The following is a 12,823-nucleotide window of genomic DNA, read 5'->3' as shown; positions in this document are numbered from 1 at the left end:
AAGAGACAAGCCCTGTGGCAACTTGATCTTGGACTTTGAGCCTCCAGAACTATGAGACAAGAAATCTTGGTTATTTAAGCTAAGGTCTGTGGGACTTTGTTGGGACATCATTTGCAAATGAACACATGCACATTTAAAACAAAATCTGTGCTGAAACTGAGAGTTACCTCAGTGAAGCCTTGAGCCATCACTGTCTGACATTTCAGTTGGGAGACTCTCCTGGAGCTTGATGCTGATACACAAGCTGGTATGTATACTCACGGACTCCTGTAGATTCAATCTGAAATGTGCAGGAATCCACCAGGTAGCACAGGGCCCTGACGCCTCAGAGCTGGGGTTTCAGAGATGGAGCATCACAAAACTGATGCCAGGCCCTCCTCCCTTCCTTCCTTCCTGTCTGCATAAGCCTGCATTTCGTCCCCATTCTTCAGGATGATTCCTTGTGGAGGCAAGGGAGACTGAATTCCCTGAGCACTCACTCTAGGACTGCACAGCTGGCACTCGGCCCGTGCGGTGTGGGCTCTTGGGGCCAGCAGTTTCTGGGAACTGGCACACTCAGGTTTGACAGTAGCAAGGGGGTACTTCCTGGTGAGTGCCATGAACATGCTGCCACCACAGGCCTGCATGTCCTTACTGGAGGAGAGGCAGATCCCTCACATGATCTAAGTAAACCAGGGACTTAGTAATCCCATTCCCCCAATGTGGGCAGGTCAGTGAGCACACAGTGGTGACCAAGCACTGCCTTTAACAAGTAGCTTTTCAAACTGACCTATCCACATTGCTGCTCCAGTGTCTCAAGTGCCCAAGTGCATGTTTTGGGGGCATCCAAAGCTACTGTTAATTGCAAAAGTTAAAATTTTGATTTGCAAAAACAACAGCACCTCCCTCAGAGAGTCATCAAGAAAATTAGAAGAGACAGAGAGAGAGGCAGAGACACAGGCAGAGGGAGAAGCAGACTCCATGCAGGGAGCCCGACGTGAGACTCGATCCCGGGTCTCCAGGATCACACCCTGGGCTGAAGGCGGTGTTAAACCACTGAGCCACCCAGGCTGCCCCAACCTTTGGATTTTAACGCGTGAGATGAATAGTCCAGTATCAGCAACTGAACCCAACACTACAATGCACAACCTTTCCCTGTCCACTGTTAGCTTTGAAAGGCCAATACTCAGAATATCAGAAAAGGATTTCCATGGCCAACACCAGCTTCACTTGATGCCAAGGTGGAGACATCAACATCCACAAGTCTGTCCTCAATAAAATTTCCTGCCTCATGGTCAAGGCTCCAGAATACTTGATAAAGGCCGGATGAGCAAACCAGCTATTTGAAGTCACATCCAAAACAAACCTAAATCCATATCCTTTGAAGTTGGTCTTTTTAAATCAACCAAACAAAAGGGCTCATTTTTGGACTACAGCAGGTACTACTCTGAGAAGTGAACCATTACAGATGAGTGAGAACTATGTTTTTCCCTTTTCTCTAAAAGACACAAGAACCACATATAGACATGTTTATCTGGGTAAGGCGTATGTGTGTGGTATGAAAAAGAATGATTCTAAGGTTTGGCTCAATTCTTAGCCTGTAAAACCTCACCCAGAATTACCTAAGTGCTTGCTCTCTGGAACTCGAGTGAGGGGAAGACTTTTGTCACTAGCAATGCATGCTTTTTATATTGGGAGGGGAAGTATAAGGCATTCTGACAGATATACTACTGAAAATAACCTCAGTGAAAACTAACAAACTAAAAAAGTTTGCTTCAGGTCAGATCTCAGCTTGGTTAAAATTCTCATTGGGGTCTGTTAAGTCACATCATTTGGTACCTTTCACAATATGGATTATTCATTAACAATGATGAAAAAGCCCTGAATTTACTTTACTACAGTTGAAACCCAATTTAGATATTAGGAAATACGGTTTCACCCACACATAAGGAGGTAATAGTGTCTTATGAAGTACAGTCCTTGCTTAAGACAGATTTTCTTGTAAGGTGTGGTTTATGTTAATATTGTTACAAGGGTCCAAATGTGTATACTGATGTATATATATATATATATATATATATATATATATATATATACGCATATATAGTGTCTCTCACTTGTGAAGAGGAGAAATCCTAGGAAGCACTAATACCAAAATAAGAACAAAGTACTGCCTTTCATTGGAGGAACACATGAAAACTGAAGGCATTATGTAACTTCCCCAGTAATTCCTGTGAAATGGGAAAATAGACTGTTACAAATTCAGAAACAAAATTAGAATAACTCAAAGAATTCAAATGCTCTGGCAATCAGGGTGTGGTGACTGGTTTCATGTTGTAGAAACAGCGATTTTCCTCTCATTGGGGGCTCTGCTCACAAAACTAGAGGAAGGGATATGACACCAGGTACAGATACCCCATCATGGAGCAAAGTGTTCCCTGTCCACTGAGCAAAGACTGGATTATCCAAACACCCCACCACCACCACCTAATGCACACAGTGCACAGTAGGTGCTCAATAACCAGACTGACAATTTCAGATTCTCCAGGAATGTTGCTTTTACAGATCAATCTGCTTCTAAACATCATGTCTTAGTCCAGGAAAGAATACTTATCCTCTCCTCAAAGATAACAGAAAGTAGTAAGTCAAGCCCTTTTACTTAATTTTGCTTTCTTCTTTGGAACATGCACAGTCACACCTATACACACATACTCTCACACACATACACATGCCTGTGTATACTCACACATACTCATAAGTGTGCACACAGGAACATATGCACAATCCCTGTGTGCACATACACATGCACACCCTCTCAGACATAAACATACACATCCATACCCACTTCTGAAGAGGAACTTGGTGTCAACTGGACAGATCTCACTATTGTCAGCTCTTCCCACTGGTAAAGAAATTTCTAGTCCAGAAACACACACACACACACACACACACACACACACACACACAAACACACTCAGCTCAAACTCTTTGCAATTGTGGATGTGATTCAACTATATTTAGGAAAGTGGGAATTTTATTAAATTTCTTTTTTTAACAATGAAAATATAATCAAAGAGAATAATAGCATTTCATATCACATACCACCATAAATAGAACAAAAACCTATTAATGCTTTGGTTGTCTTTTTCTGGAATAAAAAATGATCACTTGCAATTACACAAAAGCATTAAATTAAATGTACATAGAGAATGTTCAAGCTTTCATGCATAAGATCTTTTTGGATTAATATGTCAAGTTATCTTAGTACTATCAACCCACGGCATTTAGTTGTTCTCATTATGATCACCGTGCTTTACTCTCTTTACCCACTGATTTGCTAGACTATAGGTTGAAGGCAAAGAATCTAGGGCAAAGTGATGGGGATTAGAAACAAAAATCTTATTATATAACCAAATTTACATGTCCCATGAAGTAAACACAGTTGATATTGCAAAACATGGTATATCTCAGATAATTTTATTAGCTACCTAACCACATTGATTTGAATATCTACACTTGCTAGAATTAAAATTTTAGTCTAAATATAATTGTGCTGGGACTCCTGAGTGGCTCAGCAGTTGAGCATCTGCCTTTGGCTCAGCTTGTGATCCCGGGGTCCTGGGACTGAGTCCCACATCAGGCTCCCCGTGGGGAGCCTGCTTCTCCCTTTGCATGAGTCTCTGCCTCTGTCTGTGTGTCTCATGAATGAATGAATGAATGAATGAGTGAATAAATGAATGAATGAATGAATGAATGAATGAATAAATAAATAAATAAATAAATAAATAAATAAATAAATAAATACAGTTGTGTTTTCAAGTAATGTTCTTTCTCAAAGTCTTTCCTGTTGCGGGATCCCTGGGTGGCGCAGCGGTTTGGCGCCTGCCTTTGGCCCAGGGCGCGATCCTGGAGACCCGGGATCGAATCCCGTGTCGGGCTCCCGGTGCATGGAGCCTGCTTCTCCCTCTGCCTGTGTCTCTGCCTCTCTTTCTCTCTCACTGTATGCCTATCATAAATAAATAAAAAATAAATAAAAAAAAAAGTCTTTCCTGTTGCATATTTCATATCCTTCAACTAAAGCTACCTGATTGTTAAGTTTGGGAATGAAAATGTCCCACAGTAGAAATTATGAGCTTAGTAACTACACTTCACTATGTAAAAGAAAACCATGAATCTTTTTGTAAAGGCTTGATATTGACCTTTCCAATTAACAGGCCCAGATACCTGTCTTTGTTTTGCACTCAGATGATGGATTGTTTCCTCTTTGATTCCACAGCAGAGCATCTAGCTAACTTAGGTAAAGACTAACAACCTAAAAAGCTTAAGGAAAAAACAGCTTTGGTGCGAGATCTTGCAAAGAGTCCTTATTCACCTCCTGTGGTAGAGATAATTTTGAGAGTATGCATAGGTAGAAATACCTAACAACAAAGTAATTTTGTCTTCTACATATATGGATACAAAGTGATTTTTCCCTAAGCTCCTTGAATTCTGTCAAGTAACTCAGGGGAGGCCTAACTGTCCCTTATAAAGGTAACCCTGTGCTTTGTTAGTCTGAGTGCTTGGCATTCAAGAATGTTGCTGGGAATTTAGTAGAAATTTATGTGCAAAATGGAGGTAAAGCCACATCACTGTCTTGGAATCAGTGCAGGTCTAGACATTAGGTACATCTTTTAAACTAGTGCTTGTCAGACTCTCTCCAGCCTAGGAAAGTTTCCACACTAGTTTCATTCTTCTTCCTCAAAGGGAGCATCCAGCAGGCATACATGCACATGCCTGTGCACACACTCATGTGCACACACCCACACACAACTGAGAAAAGCTAGCTACCATAGACTTATGATTTCAGCTTTTTCTGAAATCCTCATAATCCGCAGCTCCAAACAGCCTGAAGCAGATGGCCCTGTGGGTATAGCCAGGGTTGTGGGCAATTATCCCACAGGTCTACCCAAGAGATAAACTAGAGGAACATTTTTTCTCAATTAACTGACATAGAAGTCATTCCCTAAAGGTTCCTCCCTGATACTAACATAGCTTGTTCAGCAAGATCTCAGGTCTGGTCTCTCCCACTGTATTCAGGGAGGCCTGCCCTGCCCTGGCCCAATGCCCATCTGAAATTCCAACACTCACCTAATATTTCACGTCCCTCCTCAGCGCCTATCACTATTTACAAAGGTCACATAAACATGATGACAAGAAAGACATCTGCCTCTTTTGATCAACAGATTGCTTACAACTGCGTTGAAGCACAGTAGGTGCTCAATAAATATCTGTTGAAAGAGTAAAAAATCACAAAAATGAAACTCCAAAAAATATTTTTACATTAAATGATCAGCCTAAGGAACTGTTATTTCTGCAGAAATCATCGTGCAAATGTTACAGACCAACTAGTCTAGACACTTCTACCTGAATAGAGGCTAAAAGCCTGCAGCCTCATGGGCAAGACTATGGGTCAGAATGAGGGTGTGTGTGTGTGTGTGTGTGTGTGAGAGAGAGAGAGAGAGAGAGAGAGAGAGAGAGAGAGAGAGAAAGCAACAGCAGATGTCCAGTGCAAAAGGGAAGGACTGCATGCTGGAGAATCCCTGCATGCATGCCAACTCAGGAGGTGACAGAACCCAGAACTGCCTCCACTCTACCCTGATTCAGTGATCCACAGCAGGGTGCCTTGGGAAATCTCATATCTTCACTTAATATTCACTTTATATTCTATTTTTTAAAGATTTTACTTATTTATTTCTGAGGCACAGAGAGAGAGGCAGAGACATAGGCAGAGGAAGAAGCAGGCTTCCTCTGGGAAGCCTGATGTGGGACTCAATCCCAGGACCCCAGGATCATGACCTGAGCCAAATGCAGATGCTCAACCATTGAGCCACCCAGGTGCCCCAAGATTTATATTCTAAAATATGTGAAGCTGTTTTTAAAATGTCTGTGCTACTATGAATGTGAGAAGCATGATAAGGTCTGATACTAGGAGACCCTGAACAAATTCAAGTTGTTATCCTGAGAGCTTCATGTGAAACACTGGGGTTCTCTATTACTTCTGGGTTAATGTCAATTTGGCTCCCACTTCTAAATCATATGTTTATTTTGAAGTCCTATTATCTATGTTTCCTTTGCCAGAGTTCAGATGGCTAGGTAGTTTAAAGTCCTGGGATCATCGCCCAGTGTCTGAGAGCTCTATCCTCAGATTCAAGGGCCTGGGCAGATCATGCATGCTGCCTTCCTGCTGCTAGTCTGTGAATCCTGTTCAATTTCTGTATTGGGAGTCTGCTGATAAACAAACCTGAGAGTCCTCTAGATATTGGTCCCATTGCCTTAAATCATTAGAACCTGCAGCACATGAACCAAGTCCCTCTTTTCTTTCTTGTTTTTTTTTTTTGTTTTGTTTTGTTTTGTTTTGTTTTGTCATGGACCAATCTAAGTTATTTATTTAAGCCATCTCCTGCCATAAGCAAAGGGAAGGAAGATCAGTGCAGTGATCATCATTTGATGCAAGAAAGAAGGTGAGTTTAAGGTTCATGTGCAGAGGCATGGTCCAAACTAGTTCTGTGCTCCCTACACTGGGTGGTATTCCAGAGTCTCTTTATTCAGCTTCATAGCCAGTGGGAAGCAGATTCACGTGAGAGTTATGGAATACAGTATGATTACCATCTCCCCAGGTTAACAGCTTGGACCTGATGCAGAGATGGGGTAGGTGACACACTGGGGTCTCTTATAGTCTCCATGATATGACTTCAGGAAGATGTTCAGCTTGCTCAATCCCACGCCCGGGGTCACTGTGAAGTAGGTGAGAGCCTTCCACGTGCTAGCTCAGCTGTCTGTGCCATGCACGCATAAACCACCCCAGCTGTGCCCTGGCTGAGAAACCCAGGGACCCTGAGGCTGCTACCACTTTCAACCTGGACAGCCTCAGCACTGCCCACGTCCCCCTTTCGTAGCATCCTTCCCTAAGCAAACAAGCACTTCATCAAGACTTTTGGAAACGGAGCTACGTTTTTGCCTCATCAGTAGAGGGCCCTCTGAATGTGCAGGTCTGGGCTCTACAGGCTGGCTGTGGAGGGGGCCCCCACACAGCCTTTGCCCACTGCAGCAACTGGATCCACAAGAAGGCAGCATTCCGAGAGCCCAGCCAGTGCCCAGTGGCCAACAGCTGCCCCTGGGATCTCCAAGGTCCCTGGCTTGGCACTTTCTTGTGGATGGCTGACTTGTGGCTGATACAGCCCCTCAGAAGCTTTTCTACCATCATGTGAGTAATGGCTGTGCCCTCAGCCATGAAAACAAGACTCAACCTTAGGGACCTCTTCCCAGGGTCAATGACTGGTCTATCAGCGAGGTCTGTATTTTCTCAGATCTTTGTTCTTCCTTCACAATCCCCCACTGGAGTTCTTTACATATAACTTGCCCTGACTGAATCAAATGTAATTTCTGCTTCCTCACCAGACCCTGACATACACAAAGAGTCCCTGTCACATTTCTTCACCTCAGTTTTGCAAATTGCTTCTAATTTAAGTTTTCCTAGGGACTACCTCTTCCAACAGACCATTCATCAAAATGGCAACATATCATGTGTCTGAGACACACTAGCTGACTTCATTCTATGAAAAACCCATTTCAATACTGAGAACTAAAATGTTCCTGACCTTGTAATGCTGTAGTCAGAACTCTGGTTTTTTAATTGTCAGGCTTTTAATTTTTTTTTTTTTTTAGTTTTTAAACATTTTTAATTTTAATTTTATTTTAATTAATTTTAATTCCAGTAAAATTAACATAGTGTAGGATATTAGTTTTCCAACTGTTAGGCTTTCAAATGCCAGAAACTTCCTATTTTTTTCTCCACAGGGCAGTTCTTATGTTTCAGAATAATAGTGTATGAATGGGAATTCAGCTACCAGAAAAATATCCTGGATTTTTGGGGAAAAAGGAAAATAAAAGAAAAAGTGAAAAAAATATACCAATAACAGGGACAATGTGCATGCATACTACAGAATTTGGGTGCTGATAAACTTTTATTTTATTTTATTTTATTTATTATTTTATTTTATTTTATAAATTTATTTTTTATTGGTGTTAAATTTACTCTTATTTTAAATCAGAATTGCTTTGGTTGTTCATTTTGGCTATTTTCACTAAATTATGGCTCAACTCCACTTACTTCCTCAGGCATTCATGGGCCTGATGGAGGGTGATACAGAAACAGTCTGTAGCCACCCTTGAATAAACATCCAACTTACAAACAGCTCATTTATATAAAGCACTACCAAGCTATGAAATGTTCCTGTTTTTGTTTGAGAAAAGAGTAGGTGGAGGAGGTTTTTAGATATTACTGGATTTAGCAACTGAATAAAACTAGAAGATGTGAAACATGGAAGATATTCTTGAGAGTTGACCAAGGAGACACACCTATGTGGCTTTCCCTACACCATCATCCTAAACATGTATGCTCTGCTCTTCAGTTTTCAAATTTTCATCCATTAAAGATTCAAATGTATTAATTCATGTTGAGGTCATCTTCCATACACACCAGCCACTCTCCCAGGAGGTTAACATTCTAGCCCTTGCAGCCACTTACTCATAACCGCAGGCATGCTGAGATGAGATGACAAGAACCAGGCAGGCAATGCAGCCGCCATACTGATTTCAGGCTTAGTCAACACACTGCTCTGTGCCCTGGAATTCTGGGCTCTAGTCTAGTAGACTGGGGCAGGCCTGGTGGAGAAAGTATGGAAGTGAAGCCAACCTTAGGAAAACACATATGCACGTGGGCCTCAGGGACAAGGGGCTGGCAGTGGAAGGTAAGCCCCCATTTATTGCCAAACCCTGGAACACAATCAATGCAGAAGTTGGAAACTTCCAGCACTTGGCCCAAATTCCACCAGCTCTCCTGATCTGGTATGATGACAGCACCCCATTTTTTTTAAAGTGCTATTCTTAATATTTATGTCAGTTCTGTGTCATTCCAAGAAAGATTTGAGGCAGCTCACAAGAAATACTTGGCACAAAAGAAGGCTTAAAAGAAAAGTAAATAAGTGGTGACTACTGTTACCAATACTGCTCTACATATTTGAAAGTTGCTAAGTAAATCTTGAAAGTTCTCATCACAAGAAAAGAAAATTGTAGCTGTGTGTGGTGATGCATGTCAACTAGACTTACTGTGGTGATTATTCCACAATATAAACAAATAATGAATCTTTACGTTGTACACCTGAAACTAATATGATATTGTATGTCCATTATATCCCAACTCTTTTACAAAAGCGAATGAGGAACTTGTGGTGGAAGTAAGTGGGGGCAGATGCTGCTAATGATAATAAGTGCACTGTAGGTTGGAAGAGTGTCAGGCTCTGAAGTCCCCACCAGTGAAGGCAAGGCGGGAAGCCCCAGCTTATAGAATTCTCTTTGGCCTTCTGATAAGTCATAGTGACCAATGGGGGAGTTACATTCATTCATGAGTGGGAGGCAAGGATGGCAGCCCCAAATAAATCCTGCCTAATAAACAACCACCCCCCCCCCCAAATTCTGACAGTGTTCATGGTGAGATCAAGAAGCTATAAAACAAGCCAACTGCTCCAAAGAAGCCTTTGGTATTGATTCTAGGGATGGTTTTTCTATAGGAGGAGTTCAGGGAGAGGTCTTAGTGACAGAGGAAGAAAGTTCCCAATATATGACACTGATTGACACATATTATGTGACACAGGAAGAGACTCCCCAGTGGCATCCTTTCTGAAATGCAGGTACTCATTTCCTTGGGTACTTCTTTTTTTTTTTTTAAGATTTTATTTATTTATTCATGAGAGACAGAGACAGAGAAAGAAAGAGAGAGAGGCAGAGACAGAGGCAGAGGAAGAAGCAGGCTCCATGCAGGAGCCTCATGTGGGACTCAATCCCGGGTCTCCAGGATCAGGCCCTGGGCTGAAGGCAGCACTAAACTGCTGAGCCACCAGGCTGTCCTCCTTGGGTACTTCTTAAAGACTCCTTCCATATAGGCTGATGGCAGGACTGCCAGGCATGATTGAGACAGGCAGCAGCCTAGGACAGAGCAGGTGTCAGGGTTCAGGGTAGCTGACCTCCCTCCCAGACACTCCTGATCCCTGACAATTCATGCTACTTCCATTTCATTTTTTTCCTTATGAATATTTTATTTTTATTTATTTATTTATTTTTGTATATCTTTTTATTGGAGTTCAATTTGCCAACATATAGTATTAACACCCAGTGCTTGTCAAGTGCCCCCCTCAGTTTCACCTGGCGTTTGACCCCCACACCTTCTACACAGACCTGCAGGGAATAGGTTAGAAATCTCTGACGGGGTTTGGATTTTCCAGCCACAAGTCTGTTGGTGAGTGTCAGCAGTCAGACCTTACTTCTGCTTCTACTTCTCACTCTCCATCAACTGTACATCTTTGAGCTGTGGCTGAGGCTCTCTAAAGCAGAATTCAGATATGGGAGAGCTAATGCCAAACTCAGAAACACCCTTGAGGAGAAAACATTCCAGAGCTACACTCTCAGAATAGGGCATTACTTCTGCAGCACTATTTAGCAAACTAGAAAAACAACTGAATAAATGTTAACAGTCAGCTAGTCATAAATATTCTTTGTAATTTTAAATACTGTTTTGAGAAACTCCAAAGTCTACAGTAGAAATCAGAATTATAAACACTAGGTCCTGTTCCCCACAGTCACAGGCTAGTTATGGTTGCAGGAGGTCAGGGATCCTCTCAGACCCTCAGTTCCACATCTATCCACTAGGAAAAGTAGCCTGGCCTGATGGGAGTGGCAGGGGAAGGTTGGGGGGGGTGCATAAGGGGCAGGATGCAAGTGCTCTAACATCCAGAAGCTAGCATGGGAGGTACCATGTGGATGTGATGCTCAGGATACCCTGAAAGTATCAGGTCACTTACAAGCTCTGAGAAGCCACGGACCACCTGCCGTCGCTTCAGATTGGTCTCTCCATCCAGGTTGGCAGTCTCAATGTGGCACAGTCCATCAGGGTCACTGGAGGACAGCAGCAGAATGTCTGCAGGGATGATCTCATTGCAGCGAAGACGCACAAAATCTCCCACTCGGATTTCTTTCCAGAATCGATTCACATACTGCTTTTCCTCCCTGATAAAAAGACTACCATTAAAAAGACTGGCAGAAGATCAATCATACCTAAATCTGTGTGATGGCACATGCAGCTCATTTAACAAATATATCTATTTTCCAGTATGTTAAAAATTTCTATAATAAAAATATTTTTTTTTTTAAATTTTATTTATTTATGATAGGCACACAGTGAGAGAGAGAGAAGCAGAGACACAGGCAGAGGGAGAAGCAGGCTCCATGCACCAGGAGCCCGACGTGGGATTCGATCCCGGGTCTCCAGGATCACGCCCTGGGCCAAAGGCAGGCGCCAAACCGCTGCGCCACCCAGGGATCCCTATAATAAAAATATTTAAAAGGGATATTCATAAAGGCCACATATAATATGACTCCATTTACATAAAGTATTCAGAATAGGCAAATCCAGGGACACAGAAGGTAGATTGGTAGCTGCCAATGACTAGGAGGAAGGGAAATGGGGAGAAATTGTTTATTGGGTACAGGCTTCCATTTGATTAAAATGTTTTGGGACTAGGTAGTGATGATGGTTGCACAACACTGTAAATGCACTAAATGTCTCTGAACCTTAAAATCGTTAGAATGTCCACCCATAGGTATATACCCCAAAGAATTAAAAGATAGGACTGATATAGATTCTTGTACATCCATCTTCCTAGAAGCATCAGTTATTACAGCCAATGATGGAAACAACCCTAATGTCTAATGCTGAATGAGTGGATAAGCAAAATGTGGTATATATGAACACTGGGAATATGATTCTGCTATGAAAAGGAAGGGAATCTGACACGTGCTACAACATGGATGAATCTTGAAGACATTTTGCTAAGTAGAAGAAGTCAGTCACAAAAGGACAAATACTGTGTGAGTGCACTATTATGAAGGAACTACAAAAGGCAAATGCAGAGCAGAATCTGTCTGCATCTCACTATCCTTCTCCTATCTGCAGTATGAAATAATAATAGATGCATCCTCTTCAACTCATTCAAGAAGTAGATAGCACATGCCAATCACTCACAACAACAGCCAACAGTCAGCTTTCAACATCAAGTAGTTACTATTAATAAATTCTTAGATGGAAACCATATTTGTAGATTTCTTCTTTAGGTTTTTTTCCTACTCTGAAAATATAGGCCAATTAATCCTACAAAGGGCATTTTTAAGAATTCCTTCAAGGCTGCTTTATCCATTTTTATAAATAAGTATAGAAACAGGACTGTATTTCAACATGATATGCTATAAGGAAATTTTAGCAAGAAATCCTCTGGCTTATAGTGTTGAGGGGAAAGAAAAAACACACACCAAAACACATTTCACCTTAACCATCACCTTCTTACTGTTTCCTGTCTCATAAAATGCCTCTCCTCGCCTGAGTTCCTGGAGAGCCTGAATTCAGGCGAGTCTGGATCTCAAGGTGGACCAAGTCAGTCATATCTAAATGACTCCTGAACTTTAGAAGTATTGAGAGTTTTACACATCTATTTAACTCCCACGCTGTGGATCTGAGGAAACCCATGGCAAACTTCCAGGAGCTCCTAGCCATCAGCTGCCCTAGATGTGAAGGGAGAAGTATCCCCTTCCATTTTAAGCTTCTGTTTTCTTTTTCTTCTAATTCAAGGCCCACCAAACCAATCATGTGCAAAGCACAGTTTGGCCACCATAAGACCAACAAAGATAAATTAGACAGCTCTGTACTCAAAAATAATGCAAGGCAAGACCAAACCACTGGATAGCAATCCTTGAGGAC

General features: G+C 41.9%; 1 protein-coding gene across 4 annotated transcripts in view; it reads right to left on the bottom strand.

The window, feature by feature from the left end:
- ATP10A (ATPase phospholipid transporting 10A (putative)) overlaps nucleotides 1-12,823 on the bottom strand; it is a 186,425-nt gene that overhangs the window by 94,466 nt on the left and 79,136 nt on the right. For 3 of the 4 annotated variants that reach the window (XM_041753670.1, XM_041753673.1, XM_041753672.1), the window contains exon 2: nucleotides 10,875-11,091. In XM_041753670.1, the coding sequence (XP_041609604.1) occupies nucleotides 10,875-11,091 (217 nt within the window). The remainder of the gene's footprint in view (nucleotides 1-10,874; nucleotides 11,092-12,823) is intronic. The other variant, XM_041753671.1, reaches the window with a different exon arrangement.

The sequence above is a fragment of the Vulpes lagopus genome, chromosome 4 (assembly GCF_018345385.1).
Source record: "Vulpes lagopus strain Blue_001 chromosome 4, ASM1834538v1, whole genome shotgun sequence".
Classification (NCBI taxonomy): Eukaryota; Metazoa; Chordata; class Mammalia; order Carnivora; family Canidae; genus Vulpes; species Vulpes lagopus.
This window is presented reverse-complemented; position numbering and strand designations above follow the sequence as displayed.